The sequence below is a fragment of the Microcaecilia unicolor genome, chromosome 4 (genome assembly GCF_901765095.1).
Source record: "Microcaecilia unicolor chromosome 4, aMicUni1.1, whole genome shotgun sequence".
Lineage (NCBI taxonomy): Eukaryota > Metazoa > Chordata > Amphibia > Gymnophiona > Siphonopidae > Microcaecilia > Microcaecilia unicolor.
In genome coordinates, this window is record NC_044034.1 from 305,554,869 (window position 1) to 305,569,718 (window position 14,850).

General features: G+C 41.8%; 1 protein-coding gene across 2 annotated transcripts in view; it reads right to left on the reverse strand.

The window, feature by feature from the left end:
- The window catches only part of ZMAT4 (zinc finger matrin-type 4), a 441,058-nt gene that overhangs the window by 120,911 nt on the left and 305,297 nt on the right, over positions 1 to 14,850 (reverse strand). For both annotated transcript variants that reach the window (XM_030201810.1, XM_030201809.1), the window contains exon 6: positions 13,884 to 14,043. In XM_030201810.1, coding sequence (XP_030057670.1) covers positions 13,884 to 14,043 — 160 coding nt within the window. The remainder of the gene's footprint in view (positions 1 to 13,883; positions 14,044 to 14,850) is intronic.

Genomic DNA, 14,850 nt, shown 5'->3' on the forward strand with positions numbered 1-14,850 from the left:
GAATGAATACAAAGTGATAGTGTGGTAGAATGAGGTACATGTATGGTAGGTACACCAAGTGCTGCCAACTAAACGACAACAGAAAGTTAACACAAATAATTTTTCTAATCCCATGAATCTAAAGATGTGTATATCTCTTGAATTTGCTGTCCACTGCTGCCTTTAATAGACAAGGCAAAGGAGAGGGTGGGGGGGATCCATCCAGGGATGCATTGTGTAAATGAAAATACAGTGTACAGGACCAACTGCAGTAACTAATACTGATCCCTTCTAATTTGATTATGTTAATCACATTATCACTATTGGTCATTATATCTTACCTGTTTTATTTTGTGTTATGTAAATAATTCTACTGACCTATCTACCTAATTTCTTACACAGTAATATGTTAAATTAGACCATACCTCTTACTCTGTTTATGATTATACCTTTTGCAACATAGTGTAAGCCACATTGAGCCTGCAAATAGGTGGGAAAATGTGGGGTACAAATGCAGCAAATAAATAAATAACTAAATAAATAAACTATATTATACATTACAAGTAGCAAATTAGCATAGCAGTAAAAGGTAGTTTTAGGCATTAACTATTTGGGATGTTCGGGTCTGAGGTTTCGATATGAATTTTTAAAAGAAGGGTTTGAAACAGTGAAGTCCACACATGCTTTCTAAATTTTCCATGAAAAAACACAAGCATTTTCTGTTTGAAAATGGCTAGCAGGTACAAAATACGCACTGATTTTTACAACTATTGTTAATTAGGGTGATATCGGGGGTTCTCAGGATGTGAAGGCAGAGGCACAGATGCTACATCTTTACAGTGTTGTATAGTAACTAAGTAAATGTAACTAGTTACTGTGCTTTAAAGAAGTACAGGAAAAAAATAGTTGCTTTTATTGACGTAATAATTTTACCAGTCTTTATGACTTTAGTTACTTCTGATGCCTGAAGTTAAAAGTAAAAGCTAAAAGTGGCAGATGGGCTCATTTTCAAAAGAGAAGGACACCCATCTTGCGACATAAATTGGAAGATGGACGTCCTTCTCCCAGGGTCATCCAAATCGGTATAATCGAAAGCTGATTTTGGACGTCCCCAACTGCTTTCCGTCGCAGAGACGGCCAAAGCTCAAGGGGGCATGTCGGAGGTATAGCGAAGGCGGGACATGGGCGTGCCTAACACTTGGATGTCCTTGACCTATAAATGAAAGAAAGGACATCCCTGACGAACACTTGGACAACTTTACCTGGTCGTGTTTTTCTTACGATCAAGGCACAAAAAGGTGCCCAAAATGACCAGATGATCACTGGAGAGAATCGTGGATGACCTCCCCTTATTCCCCCAGTGGTCACTATCCCCCTCCCACCCTCAAAAAATATCTTTCAAAATATTGATTGCCAGCCTCTATGCCAGCCGCAGATGTCATATTCAGGTCCATGACAGCAGTATGCAGGTCCCTGGAGCAGTTTTAGTGGGTGCAGTGCACTTCAGGCAGGCGGACTCAGGCCCATACCCCCCCTCCCCTACCTGTTACGTTTGTGGAGGAAACAGTGAGCCCTCCAAAACCCACCACAAACCCACTGTACCCACATCTAGGTGCCCCCTTTCACCTGTAAGGGCTATGGTAGTGGTTTACAGTTGTGGGTAGTGGGGCTCAGCACACAAGGAGCTATGTACCTGGGAGCAATTTATGAAGTCCACTGCAGTGCCCCCTAGGGTGCCCGGTTGGTGTCCTGGCATGTCAGGGGGACCATGGCACTACAAATGCTGGCTCCTCCCATGACCAAATGGCTTGCATTTGATCGTTTCTGAGATGGACGTCTTTGGTTTCGATTATCGCTGAAAATCAGAAATGACCAAGTCTAGGGACGACCAAATCTAAGGATTTGGATATCCCTGACGGTATTTTCTTGTTTCGTCCCTGACGTCCATTTTGTTTTGAAAATATGGGTTTCCCTGTCCCTGGATTGGGATGATTTGCGAGGACGTCCATATCAAAACATGGATGCCCCTTTCAAAAATGCGCCTCAGAGAGACCTAAATGATGATTCCTCAGTAAACCAAATGAAACAGCAAAACCTGTAACAGGATTTTGTTATTGCAGACCTCGTCACACAAGCAGTGGATCATCTCATCTTAAATTTTATGTTCACAGAGAGCAGTCAAGTTGCCTCTGCTTGTTGAATTGGTTACTAATCTCCAGCCAAAAAGAACAGTGATGACTTTGGTCACTTTGAAGTGGAAATGAAGCTGAAGCTGGTTGCATTTCATGATGAACAGACATATGTGTCTACCTCAACAGACTGCTAGACATCCCATGGAAAAATTTATATTGGTGTGACAGTCAACTGGATTGATAGTCTGCTTGTCTGGCCTTAAGACTGAACAGTTTCCATATGTTTGATATTCATGCATCAGTTCTTGAATATATTCAGAGTGTGCAATCAGAAGAAAAATAGGACAACACCACATAATGATTTCAACTTTGTGAAAGCCTTCTCTGTAATTGGACAGCATGGCAATGATAACAAAGATGAAGATGAAGATGCAAGTGATGAATTAGCACTACTACTAATGCAGATAATGGCAATGATGATGATAAAGCATTCTTTGCTATAAGGAAGTCACGTGCTTCAGACAGATTTTTTTTTTGGGGGTGACATTTGTACCCCGTGTTTTCCCACTCATGGCAGGCTCAATGTGGCTTACATGGGGCAATGGAGGGTTAAGTGACTTGCCCAGAGTCACAAGGAGCTGCCTGTGCCTGAAGTGGGAATTGAACTCAGTTCCTCAGTTCCCCAGGAACTGAGTCCACCACCCTAACCAATAGGCCACTCCTCCACTCCTCCAGTCCTTTGCAGACCCAGTTAAAAGGCATTAGTAATATTGTGGCCTGGCCTGATTTGAAGGAACTTTTTGTCACACTGAACAATCCACTTCCTGATGGTGCAGTTGTTGAACACCTTTTTAGCTGTGGTGGATTAAAGACTCACAAGAGCACTCACATTTAATTTTACTAAAAGCAAAGTAGATTGAATTGTAGAGCAATAAAATTGTTGGGATAAAAATGTTAACAATAGTTGCATTCACTATAGTTACGATTCATTTACTTTTCATTTAAAAAGTCTTATATTAAGCAGTAACTTTTTTACTTTTACTTAAGTAAATTTTTTAATGTGTTCTTATTTGTACTTTTACTTAAGTATTAAAATACACATTTCTTTTTACTTTTACTTAAGTATTTTGACCTAGTACCTTGAACACTGCACCTATGCACCTTTATAAAATTACACATGTAAGGGTGAAGGGGGTGTCCTGCTTATGGGGTGGTCTATTGACAGATCCACTCCCCAAGGACCTGAAGAACATTTATTTCTCCTGGTCCTTTCCCCTTTTTCTCATTGTAAGCACACTCTTACCCAACGGAGCAAGTTCTCTCCAGGACAAAGGTATTTCCCTTCAAGGTCCAGGTACAGAAGCTCCTCAAAATAAGCACTCAGAGGCTGATACTGCGTACTGCGTGCTCCAACTCTCTTTAATGAAAACAAGTGCAAAACGGTTGCTGCTTTGAGGTAGTCTTTCTGTCTGTGGTTGTACAGCATTGAATAAACACTAATATTCCATACTTTTCCTTCTATGACAGGTGTAAGGGGTTGTGTTTAATTTTCACTGTTACTCTGGTATTCTGTAAAGGAAAGAAGCACCTACATTTCTTTAAAGAAGAAACTTCTACCAGGGACCTTTCTGGTGCCTAGTTATAGAACTTCCCCCATTTAAACTCGCCCCGCAATTAGATGGCTTCTTTGAAATAAAAAATGTCTTACGTTTCTCACTCATCCCACTCCCTGCTTCTTCAGTACAGGCAGGAAGTTATCAAGGTGTGGTAAAAGGCAAGCTTTACCACACCTTGATTTACCATAGCAGTGACCAACTTGTAGTATCTCAGTACTGCAGGTAGCCAACTCCCATGGTTAAGGAATAATGCTGCTTGTGAGCCATCTTGCAAGCATCATTATTCCATCAGTCTGGGAGCACTGGTTCACCAAGCTGTGACCTGATGCTCCCAGGACGCATCTTAAGGGAGCCATTAGTGCTGTCAAGCATCCGATGTTCACCCCAATTCTTCTGATCAACATCCCCATCCCCTGATGCTCACCCCAACTTCCTAATCAACATCGCCTTCCCTGTTGCTGACCCAATCTCCTGATGTTCACTCCAAACCCCACCCCAATGTAGACCCTCATCCCTGAATGTTCAACTTAACCCCCCCCCCCCCAATTTTTAGACACCCATCCTTTGATTTCCCTGGGCCTACCAGCTCAACTCCCTGGGGGTCCAATGGTCCAAGGGAAGGAGCAATTCCCAGTCACTCCTGCCCTTACTGGCACCATTATCCAAAATAACACTGTCAACCTCTATTGACAGTCTCATGGTACTACTGGTAGTGGTCAGGTTTCTGTATAAGGGCAAAAACCTCAACCTCATAAATGAAGACTTTATGATGGAAGAATTGTATAGGAAAGATTTTTAAAAAGCACAAAAGCACTAGTCTCTGGAAGAAACATTTTAGAACAACATTTTCTATTTCAGTAAGAAAAAAACTAAGGTTGTGCACTTCTAGTCACATATTCATAAAGCTGCACTACATATTTAAATATTCATTTATCTGTTTATCAGAGAAAAGCTAATAAATAATAGTTGCTACAAGGTAACATACTTTAGCACACTGTTTACTGTTAGAATGATTTGTTTTGGCTGTTACCCTAAAACAAGATAAAATAAACAGCATCCGTCTTCACTAAATGCTGTTATGTGTTTCATCCCAGTCACAGAACTCTTGCACAGGGGAAGCCTTTCATGAGCTCCATCTAAAATTCTGGTCCTTTCATTCAGGAAAGAGGGTGTAAGGGGTACAAAACAAATTAAAAAAAAAATAAGAGCACATTGCCAAAACTGGTCAGAGTATATGACAGAATGGCAAAACACAGGGAGATTTTGAGAACAGAATTGGGTCCATTGTGTGTTATAACGTTCTAGTGGCTTCTGTGGCAACATTCCCCAGGATGAAGTATCTCAATTGCTTTATTGTAGGGATGCTAAAATTATAAGGCATAATTTCAGTGGTTTCCTCGGTACGAGTCATGATCATAATACCAAATTCCAATGTCTTGTTCTGTTGCTTGCCATCAAGCTGCCGATTTTAGTGGCTGGCCACATTGAAGATCACCACGATGTTGCATTGCAGTCATTTGCTATAGAGCAAACAAATATAAAGATTTTCATATCAGCTTTTGGCATACTGGACGTTTGTTCATTCCACAGTGGGCCATTCAGGATGTCATGGTCCCACCCCCTTAAAGGACCATTCTATAATATAGGCACCTGCATTTTTGTGTCCCTTGCACATGTAAATGTATAGGATACTAGCACTTCCATGCGTTAAGTGTACGCTTACTTCTGAAAGTGGAAGCAGAGCACCTAAGCACTGTACTGCATCAGCATATGTAACTTACAGTACATACTGCATAAATGCAAGAGGGGAGTATACATGGGTGGGATATGGGCAAGGCTCACATATGAAGAAACAAAGAAGCACCATGGACTGTTCAAGCTTGGGATAGACAAGAATCTTATTAGTGGACCCAACACGAGCCGTGTTTTGGTGTCAAGCACCTGTGACAGGGGTCTGATAAAATAATTAAAAAAAAAAAGCACAATTACAAATCAAAATTATTAATAATGAATAATAAAACACTGGACAATGAAAATCAACTGCACAATAATTATACATACACAAAATGGTGTGGATTAAATGTTTATTATGATGATTTTCCATTTAGTCCACACCATTTTACATATCTAATTATTGTATAGTTGATTTTCATTTTCTTTGTCTTGTGTTTGTCCAGTGTTTTTTTATTATTCATTATTTATCATTTTGAATTGTAATTGTGCATTTTTGATCAGACCCCTGATGTAGGCACTTGCCCCCGGATTCTATACAGCGTGCTTAGATGTAGGTACTGAAATCGGCGCGGATTCTATAACACCACGTGTAAATTAATTGGCTTACAAGCTAATGAGTGCAGATAACAGCACTTAAGTAATAATAGCACTAATTGGCACTGATTAGAATTTAGGCGCACAACTTGCTAAGCTTATGCTGTAATGATGTGCGCCAAACTTCTAATGCGTGGAGGCAAAAAGGGGTGTGGTTATGGATGGGGAAATGGGCGTTTCATAGGTGTTCCAAAATTTAGGAGGCTAGTTATAGAATATGGTCCAGTGCGCCTAAATCTGTGCACTGAGATTTACACCAGGTTTTCACTGGTATAAATGGATGCACATAGATATCGGTGCTGAAATATCAACTAAACATATTCTATAATCGGCGTCTAAATTTAGGTGCTGATTATAGAATATGTTTAGTTGGCACTGATTTCAGCGCCATATATAGAATCTCCTCCTTGATGTCGAAAGACAGCCCATGTCGGGTCTACTAATGTTTGATTCCTGTCTATCCCAAGCTTGAATGGCCCCTGGTGCTTTTTTTGTTTTCTTCATTATTGTGTCTACTTTGACCTTTCTTCTGCTGTTATATCAAGGCTCACACATGCACATGGAGGAGGCCCCTGATACTGGGGTGTCTTTGCAACTGAGGGGAAAGCTGGTTTAGAGGAAGACTTCCAATTGGGAGCCTGGTTCTGAAGAGAACATGTTGATGGAGATGGGGTTTCCCTGTTGGGATGGGTCTGATACTAGAGATGACTGGGGAAAGACACACGTAGATTTGCAAAATGACACCCATGCACATGTTTGTGCTGCCACATGGCTGCTATTTTGCATCTTACATGTGTAAATAGCTGCACATGTTTAAAACTCTAGTGCTGTCCTTGTCTATTTCTTAGATATTTAAAGTACTAAAATAGCTCCTCCCTCTGTATGTGGATAGCACCGTAGACTACACATTTCAAAACTCACCTAGATGTTTTTTTCTCAGGAAAAGGGATGTGTCAGTTTTAGATAAGAGCTTTATATGCAGACCTGCTCTTGTAAAATATGCCACATTTTCACTTCACAAGCTATCTAAAATGGCACTGCACACCTTTTGAGTACAAATCAGAATTAAGACATCCAGGTTGGAACATCTCAACTTTCTCTAGAATTTTAGAATAGGATCTGCCACCATAAAGTATGTTCTAAAATACATTATAGGCTACCTGCAACAAGAATAGCACACATCTGGAGGGGAATTTTTGATATGACGTAAGTAGCTTTGGACGTTTTGCTAAAAACATCCAATATTCAAGTGGCAAATATAGCCATTCTCAAAACAGAAAAATGACATCTTTTTGTTTTCAAAATGGTTATTTGCTAGATGTTTTTGTGCTTTGTGTGGGGTTATTTTTTGTCCATTAAAAAAAAAAATTCCAAGTGAAAAACCCACAAAATCAAGACATTTTGATGTAGGAGGAGCCAGCATTCTTAGTAGTCTGACCACATAGACATCATAGGAGAGCAATGGGGCAAATAAATGCTCCTAGGTACACATCTCACCATTGCTCCCTTATCTTGTCTGCTGAGCACCCCAAACTCCCCCAACCCCCCCCCCCCCAACTGTACACCACCACAGTAGCCCTTATGGATGAAGGGAGCATCTATATGTGGGTATGGTGGGTTTCTGGTGAGTTGTGGTGGGCTCACAGTTTACACCACAAGTGCAACAGGTAGGGGAGGTATGGGCATGGGTCCACCTGTCTGCAGTGCACTGTGCCCACCACTAGACTACTCCAGGGACCTGCATGCTGCTCTAATGGACCTGAGTATAATATCCAAGGCTGGCGTAGAGCCAGGTAATTATAATTTTTTGGGTGGTGGGGGGATGTGAGAGGGTCTATATGTGGGTGTGGTGGGTTTCTGGTGAGTTCTGGTGGGCTCACAGTTTACATCACAAGTGCAACAGGTAGAGGAGGTATGGGCATGGGTCCACCTATCTGCAGTGCACTGTGCCCACCACTAGACTACTCCAGGGACCTGCATGCTGCTCTAATGGACCTGAGTATAATATCCGAGGCTGGCGTAGAGCCAGGTAATTATATTTTTTTGGTGGGTGGGGGGATGTGAGACGGTTAGTGGCCACTGGGTGAGTAAGGGGAGGTCATACCTGATTCCCTCTAGTAGTCATCTGGTCATTTAGGGTACTTTTGTGTGGTTTATTTGTTAATATTTATTTATTTATTGTATTTGTACCCTACATTTTCCCACCTTTTTGCAGGCTCAATGTGGCTTACAGAGTATGGAAATGAGAACGTCATTACATGATTTAAGAAAACAGTCGATCATAAGCTGAGGTGAAAGAGGAATTTAGGTAGAAGGTGTTAGGTAAGGTCGTGTGAGAGGTGTTTTGGTGTACTTGGGTGGTTTAAGGAATGATTTGTTTCATTGAGGGTGACTTTTGTAGGCTCTGTTGAAGAGATGTGTTTTCAAAGCTTTGTGAAAGCTGGTTAGATTGGTCATGGTTTTTAGGGCCATGGGTAGTGCGTTTCAAAACTGTGTACTTTTGTACGCAAAGGTAGTAGCATAAGCCTGTTTGTATTTCATTCCTTTACAGCTGGGAAAGTTCAGGTTGAGGAATTTGCGGGCCGATCTTTTGGCATTCCTGGGCGGTAAGTCCACCAAGTTTAACATATAGAGTGGGGCATCTGCGTGAATGATTTTGTGTACAGTCGTGCAGCTCTTTAACTCAATTCGTTCCTTGAGCGGGAGCCAGTGCAGTTTCTCTCTGAGGGGTTTCGCACTTTCGTATTTAGGTGTTCCAAAAATGAGTCTGGCTGCGGTGTTCTGGGCTGTTTGGAGCTTTTTGGTGGTCTGTTCTTTGCAGCCTGCGTACAGAGCGTTACAGTAGTCCAAGTGGCTTAATACCAATGACTGTACTAGGGTGCAGAAGATGTTTCTTGGGAAAAAAGGTTTTATTCTTTTGAGTTTCCACATCGATTGGAACATTTTTTTCGTCGTGTTCTTCGCCTGGGTGTCGAGAGTGAGGTTTTGATCAATAGTGACTCCAAGGATTTTCAGATTTTCTGAGATAGGAAGTGTGCAGTAGGGTGTGGTTATTGTGGGGTATTTGTTTGTATTGTATTGGGAGGTGAGAACTAGACACTGAGTTTTTTCTGCGTTGAGTTTTAACTTGAATGAGTCCGCCCAAGAGTGCATGGTCTGCAAGCTCTGATTGATCTCGTTGGTTATTTCGTTTAAGTCACTTTTGAACGGGATATGGATAGTAACGTCATCGGTATATATGTAAGGGTTAAGGTTTTGATTGGCTAGGAGTTTGGCTAATGGTATCATCATTAGGTTGAAGATAGTTGGTGAGAGGGGGGATCCTTGAGGAACTCCGCATTCTGGTCTCCAAGGTGCTGATCTGTCCGTGTTCATTATTACTTGGTAGGATCTGTTGGTGAGGAATCCTTCAAACCATTTGAGAACTGGGCCTCCGATTCCAAAGTACTCTAGTAGGTGTAATAGTATTTCATGATCCACCATGTCGAAGGCACTAGACATGTCGAATTGTAGTATGAGTATGTTCTTGCCGGTTGCGATCGTTTTTTTGAATGTGTTCATTGCCGACACTAGTACAGTTTCAGTACTATGATTTGATTGAAATCCTGATTGTGACTCGTGTAGAATTGAGTGTTTGGTCAGGTATTCCGTGAGTTGTTAATAAAAGAGGTCTAGACCAAAAATGTCCAACTTCCAGCCCTGGATGTTTTTGTTTTGTTCAATAATGGATGAAAAATGTCCAAGTGTTAGGAATGCCCAGATCCCGTCCTTAAGATGCCCATGTGATTTGAATGCACATCTGATGGCCTTCATAGAAAAATGTCTAAAAATTGGTTTTGAAATTACCAATTTAGACATTTTTGTGAGAAAAAAAGCGTCCAAATGCAGATATGTGCCACTTTTTGGATGTTTTTCTCTTTTGAAAATGAGCTTCCTGGTCAATCCCACAATCAGAGCATTACAATAATCCAAAATAGGAAGGACTGATAGCTGCATTAACAATGTAAATAGGTCCACAGTTAGACAAGGCTTTAACTGGTGAATAGATTATAGTTTATAATATACAGACTTGACTGTGCAAGACATTGTACCTTACCCAGAAAGGCCTGATCCCACCTCCGTCCCAAATCCCTCACCTCTGAGGACACCATACAGGCACCCTAGTAAAGAGAAAGCAATGAGGGAACTTAGGAGAGGGGTTCTCCCACCACTAAAATCTCAGTAATTTGCTTATTTAGGACCAGACCATCCATAACTAACCAGTGTCCAACGACTTGTAAAATTAGATTCTGCTGCTTAGTAATCACTTTCATTCCTCCCTCTCAAGGGAAAAGTAACTGTATGTCATCAGATAGATAAAGCCCACCACACCCAAGTGTTAATCAAAAAGCCTAATGAGGGTAAAACGATTTAAATAACAATGGGACAGGCATCAATGTGGGCTACCATTAAGTTGAGTTATTTTACCATGAACTTGTGCTATTTTAGCACAAGTCCCATTTTATGCAGTGAAAACTGGTTATTAATTACTCGAGTTAACAGTAAAATAAAACATCTTAATGGAAGCCCACATTAATAATTTCCCCCCTTAAAAAGTAGTTTGGAATCTGAGAACACAATTTTGTTGTGTACTAGAGGCTCCTTCAAACTTAAAGATCTTTGATAGTTCTCTAATTTTGGTTTTGTTTGTTATTTTTGGAACCTGAGTTGTGCTTTATTTGGTATTTCTATGTTTACCCGATATATTCTTAGAAACACAAAAACAGGCTATGTTGGTAGATAAGGATGAGAGGCCTGCCCTCTTTCATTCCTGGTACAATGCCATAAACCTTACTTCATCTCTGTTTTTCCCCTTCTCATCCCTTTTCATATATATTTTTTTTAATTATAAAGTTTATAGCAAAACATATTACACAGTTATTTGTTGATCATGACAGCTTATGCAGGTTATAGTCTTAGTCAGTAAGTTTCTGTGGTTACAAAAGGATTCCTTGTAAGTCCTGTTTTCTAGCAATCTTACTTTCATGCCCTTATTCCTTAACTGTGATTAGTGTAAATTTTACTTCCAACACAGATCTATTTTAGAAATGTGGAGGGGCATAATCGAAAGGGACGCCCAAGTTTTGCTGAGGACGTCTTTGCAAAACATCCCGGTGGAGGGGTATTATCGAAACAAGATGGACTTCCATCTTTCGTTTTGATAATACGGTCGAGGACGCCCAAATCTTGACATTTAGGTCATCCTTAGAGATGGTTGTCCCTAGACTTGGTCGTTTCTGATTTTCGGCGATAATGGAAACCAAGGACGCCCATTTCAGAAACGGCCAAATGCAAGCCCTTTGGTCGTAGTGCACTGGTCCCCCTGACATGCCAGGACACCAACTGGGAACCCTAGGGGGCACTGCAGTGGACTTCACAAATTGCTCCCAGGTGCATAGTTCCTTTACCTTGTGTGCTGAGCCCCCCAAAACCCACTACCCACAACTGTACACCACTACCACTGCCCTTAGGGGTGAAGGGGGACACCTAGATGTGGGTACAGTGGGTTTCTGGTGGGTTTTGGAGGGCTACATTTACTACCACAAGTGTAACAGGTGGGGGGGATGGGCCTGGGTCCAGCTGCCTGAAGTGCACTGCACCCACTAAAACTGCTCAAGGGACCTGTTTACTGCTGTGATGGACCTGAGTATGACATTTGAGTCTGGCACAAAATATTTTTAAAGATGTTTTTTGAGGGTGGGAGGGGTTAGTGACCACTGGGGGAGTAAAGGGAGGTGATTCCCGATTCTATCCGTTGGTCATCTGGTCAGTTCGGGCACCTTTTTGTGCCTTGGTCGTGAGAAAAACAGGAGCAGGTAAAGTCGTCCAAGTGCTCATCAGGGATGCCCTTTTTTTTCCATTATGGGTCGAGGATGCCCATGTGTTAGGCACGCCCATGTCCTGCCTTCGCTACGCCTCCGACACACCCCCGTGAACTTTGGTCATCCCCGCGACGGAAAGCAGTTGGGGATGCCCAAAATCAGCTTTTGATTATACTGATTTGGGTGTCCCTGTAAGAAGGACGCCCATCTTCTCTTTCAAAAATGAGTCTGATAGTAACGTGGAGGGGCATAATTGAACGGCGCTGGCCATCTCTTTGGCTGGCCATCTGCGGGGCCTGCTCTGTAAATGGGTGGAGCCAGCTGTATTTTCGAAAAAGATGGCCGGCCAGCTAAATCTCAACATTTAGGTGAAATGTTGAGATCGCCGGGTTTAGAGATGGCCGGTTTCGGTTTTCAGCCATAACGGAAACTGGGCCCAGCCATCTCAAACCCGGCGAAATGCAAGGTATTTGGTTATGGGAGGAGCCAGCATTTGTAGTGCACTGGTCCCCCTCACATGCTAGGACACCAACCGAGCACCTAGGGGGCACTTCTAAAAATTAAAAAAAAAAATTGCTCCCAGGTGCATAGTTTCTTTCCCTTGGGTGCTGAGCCCCCCAAAACCCACTCCCCACAACTCTAGACCACTACCATAGCTCTAAGGGGTGAAGGGGGGCACCTACATGTGGGTACAGTTGGTTTTGGGGGGGGGGGTTTGGAGGGCTCCCATTTACCACCACAAGTGTAACAGGTAGGGGGGGGGGGTGGGCCTGGGGTCCACCTGCCTGAAGTTTACTGCACCCACAAAAAACTTCTTCAGGTACCTGCATACTGCTGTCAGGGAGCTGGGTATGACATTTCAGGCTGGCATACAGGCTGGTAAAAAAATGTGTAAAAAAAAAATTTTGGGGTGGGAAGGGGTTGGTGACCACTGGGGGAGTAAAGGGAGGTGATCCCCGATTCCCTCCGGTGGTCATCTGGTCAATTGGGGCACTTTTTTGAGGCTTGGTCGTAAAAATAAATGGACTAAGTGAAACTGGCGAAATGTTCATCAGAGCCGGCCACATTTTTTCCATTATCGGGCAAAGCCAGCCATCTCGTAACCTCGCCCCCGTCCTGCCTTCTGCACCCTGCCGACATGCCCCCTTGAAGTTTTGCTGGCTCTACAACGGACTGCAGTTGGCGCCGGCCAAAATCGGCTATTGATTATACCAATTTGGCCAGGTTCAGGAGATGGCCGGCCATCTCCCGATTTGTGTCGGAAGACGGCCGGCGATCTCTTTTGAAAATAAGCTGGATAGTAAATGACAGCAGATAAAGACCAGGATGGTCCATCCAGTCTGCCCAACAAGGAGCAAGAAGGGCAAGAACACCCTTAAGTACAAACAAATTATTCTTTATAGATAAAGACACTGTGCAGAATCTCTCTTATCCCTTAGAAGTTACATGCCAGATATTTAAATTTAATGCATACACCAACCCTTACATAAAGGTAATAAAAACAACCCAAAAGATAAAAGTATAACTTTCTAAAGCAACTTGGAACTTGTATTGTTCAGTCTATTAACATATTTGTCAAAGACAAGTTGATAATTAATCTCATTCCTCACCCCTGTTCCCTTTCATATTTGTAACAAATGTCAAAACAAGCAAGTTGTTTTTAATCTGTAAAATAGTTTTGAAAAGGAAGGCCATCACAGGATCATCTCCTGACCATGCCAGTTAAACAACAGCAGCCACTGACCATGAAGGATTCCATCCTGGTTGTTATGACAACTGCTGTAACAAAATTTTAAAAGGAGATGCTTCAGGCCTGCTACAGAAATCTATTTATCTTCTGAAAGGGTTTCAGTATAATAACAATAATTTTGCTAGCCAATTCAAGGTCTGCACAGTGGGGCCACACTCATTTGAAAAGAGCATTCAGTTCCTTAATGCATGTTTAATTGCTTCATCAGCGGACCTACCTGGGGGCTTCACTGCTGGCTCCCCTAACAATAGTTTCAATCTTTTGGCATGAATTTTCCCTTGATAATGGGACTCCGCCACCACTGCTGAGGTAAAAGACATGTTACAGAGTGTGCAGCATTTGTTCTTGTCAATATCTCCATCGGTGTCATCGTTACCCTGAATAGAGAGAAGAAAACATGGGTATTATGAAAGAAAACTTGCTGAGGGGTAAAACTGACATCTCAGTAATAAGGAGAAGTAGACACAGACAAGCATCATTCATGAACCAGAACGTTGTCATAGCTTCCAAGATAGGGGGTTATAGCAAAGCTTATAAAACTTCAGTCAAGCCTACATATTCTGCTACACACCCATTTTGGTGACAATATCTACTGAACTTGCCAGTTTGATCAGCTGAAAAGCAACCTGCATGGCTGAATATTTAGGTCTGAATCATGCCTCAATGAGCACTGAGGATCACAGACTAGCAACAGCCTTTGGTCATTTTCCTACTTTAAGATCAGAAAGTATTGTATTGTAAGCTTAAAAAAAAAAAACCAAACCCAAAAAACAATAGACAAGGATAGATCAGAATCTTGTGGTGAAATAAAAGCTTTTGGGGAAGGAAGAATCTGTTTCATGAAAATACTGCAATGCCTGATTATTTTTCCAACTGCATCTTCCATTTCAGTCGTTAATACTATGTCAGGTGATTGAGAAAGAAAACAAGTGCACATATGCACATATTTAACTTTTGGTACAGTTTATTATGAGAGTTTTTTCAAAGTGATATCTATTAGCCAAAACATTTTACTTGCATAAATTAACTGTCTGAAAATTGCTCACAAAAGTATGTACCCAATTCTGCAATGCATGTAATTTTACTCACATTTGGAGATGTGTTCCTGGGAAGAACTAGGATGAGGACTGTAATAACACATGTAATAACACATGTACGTTTGTATTTTGAGAAGTGTGCACACT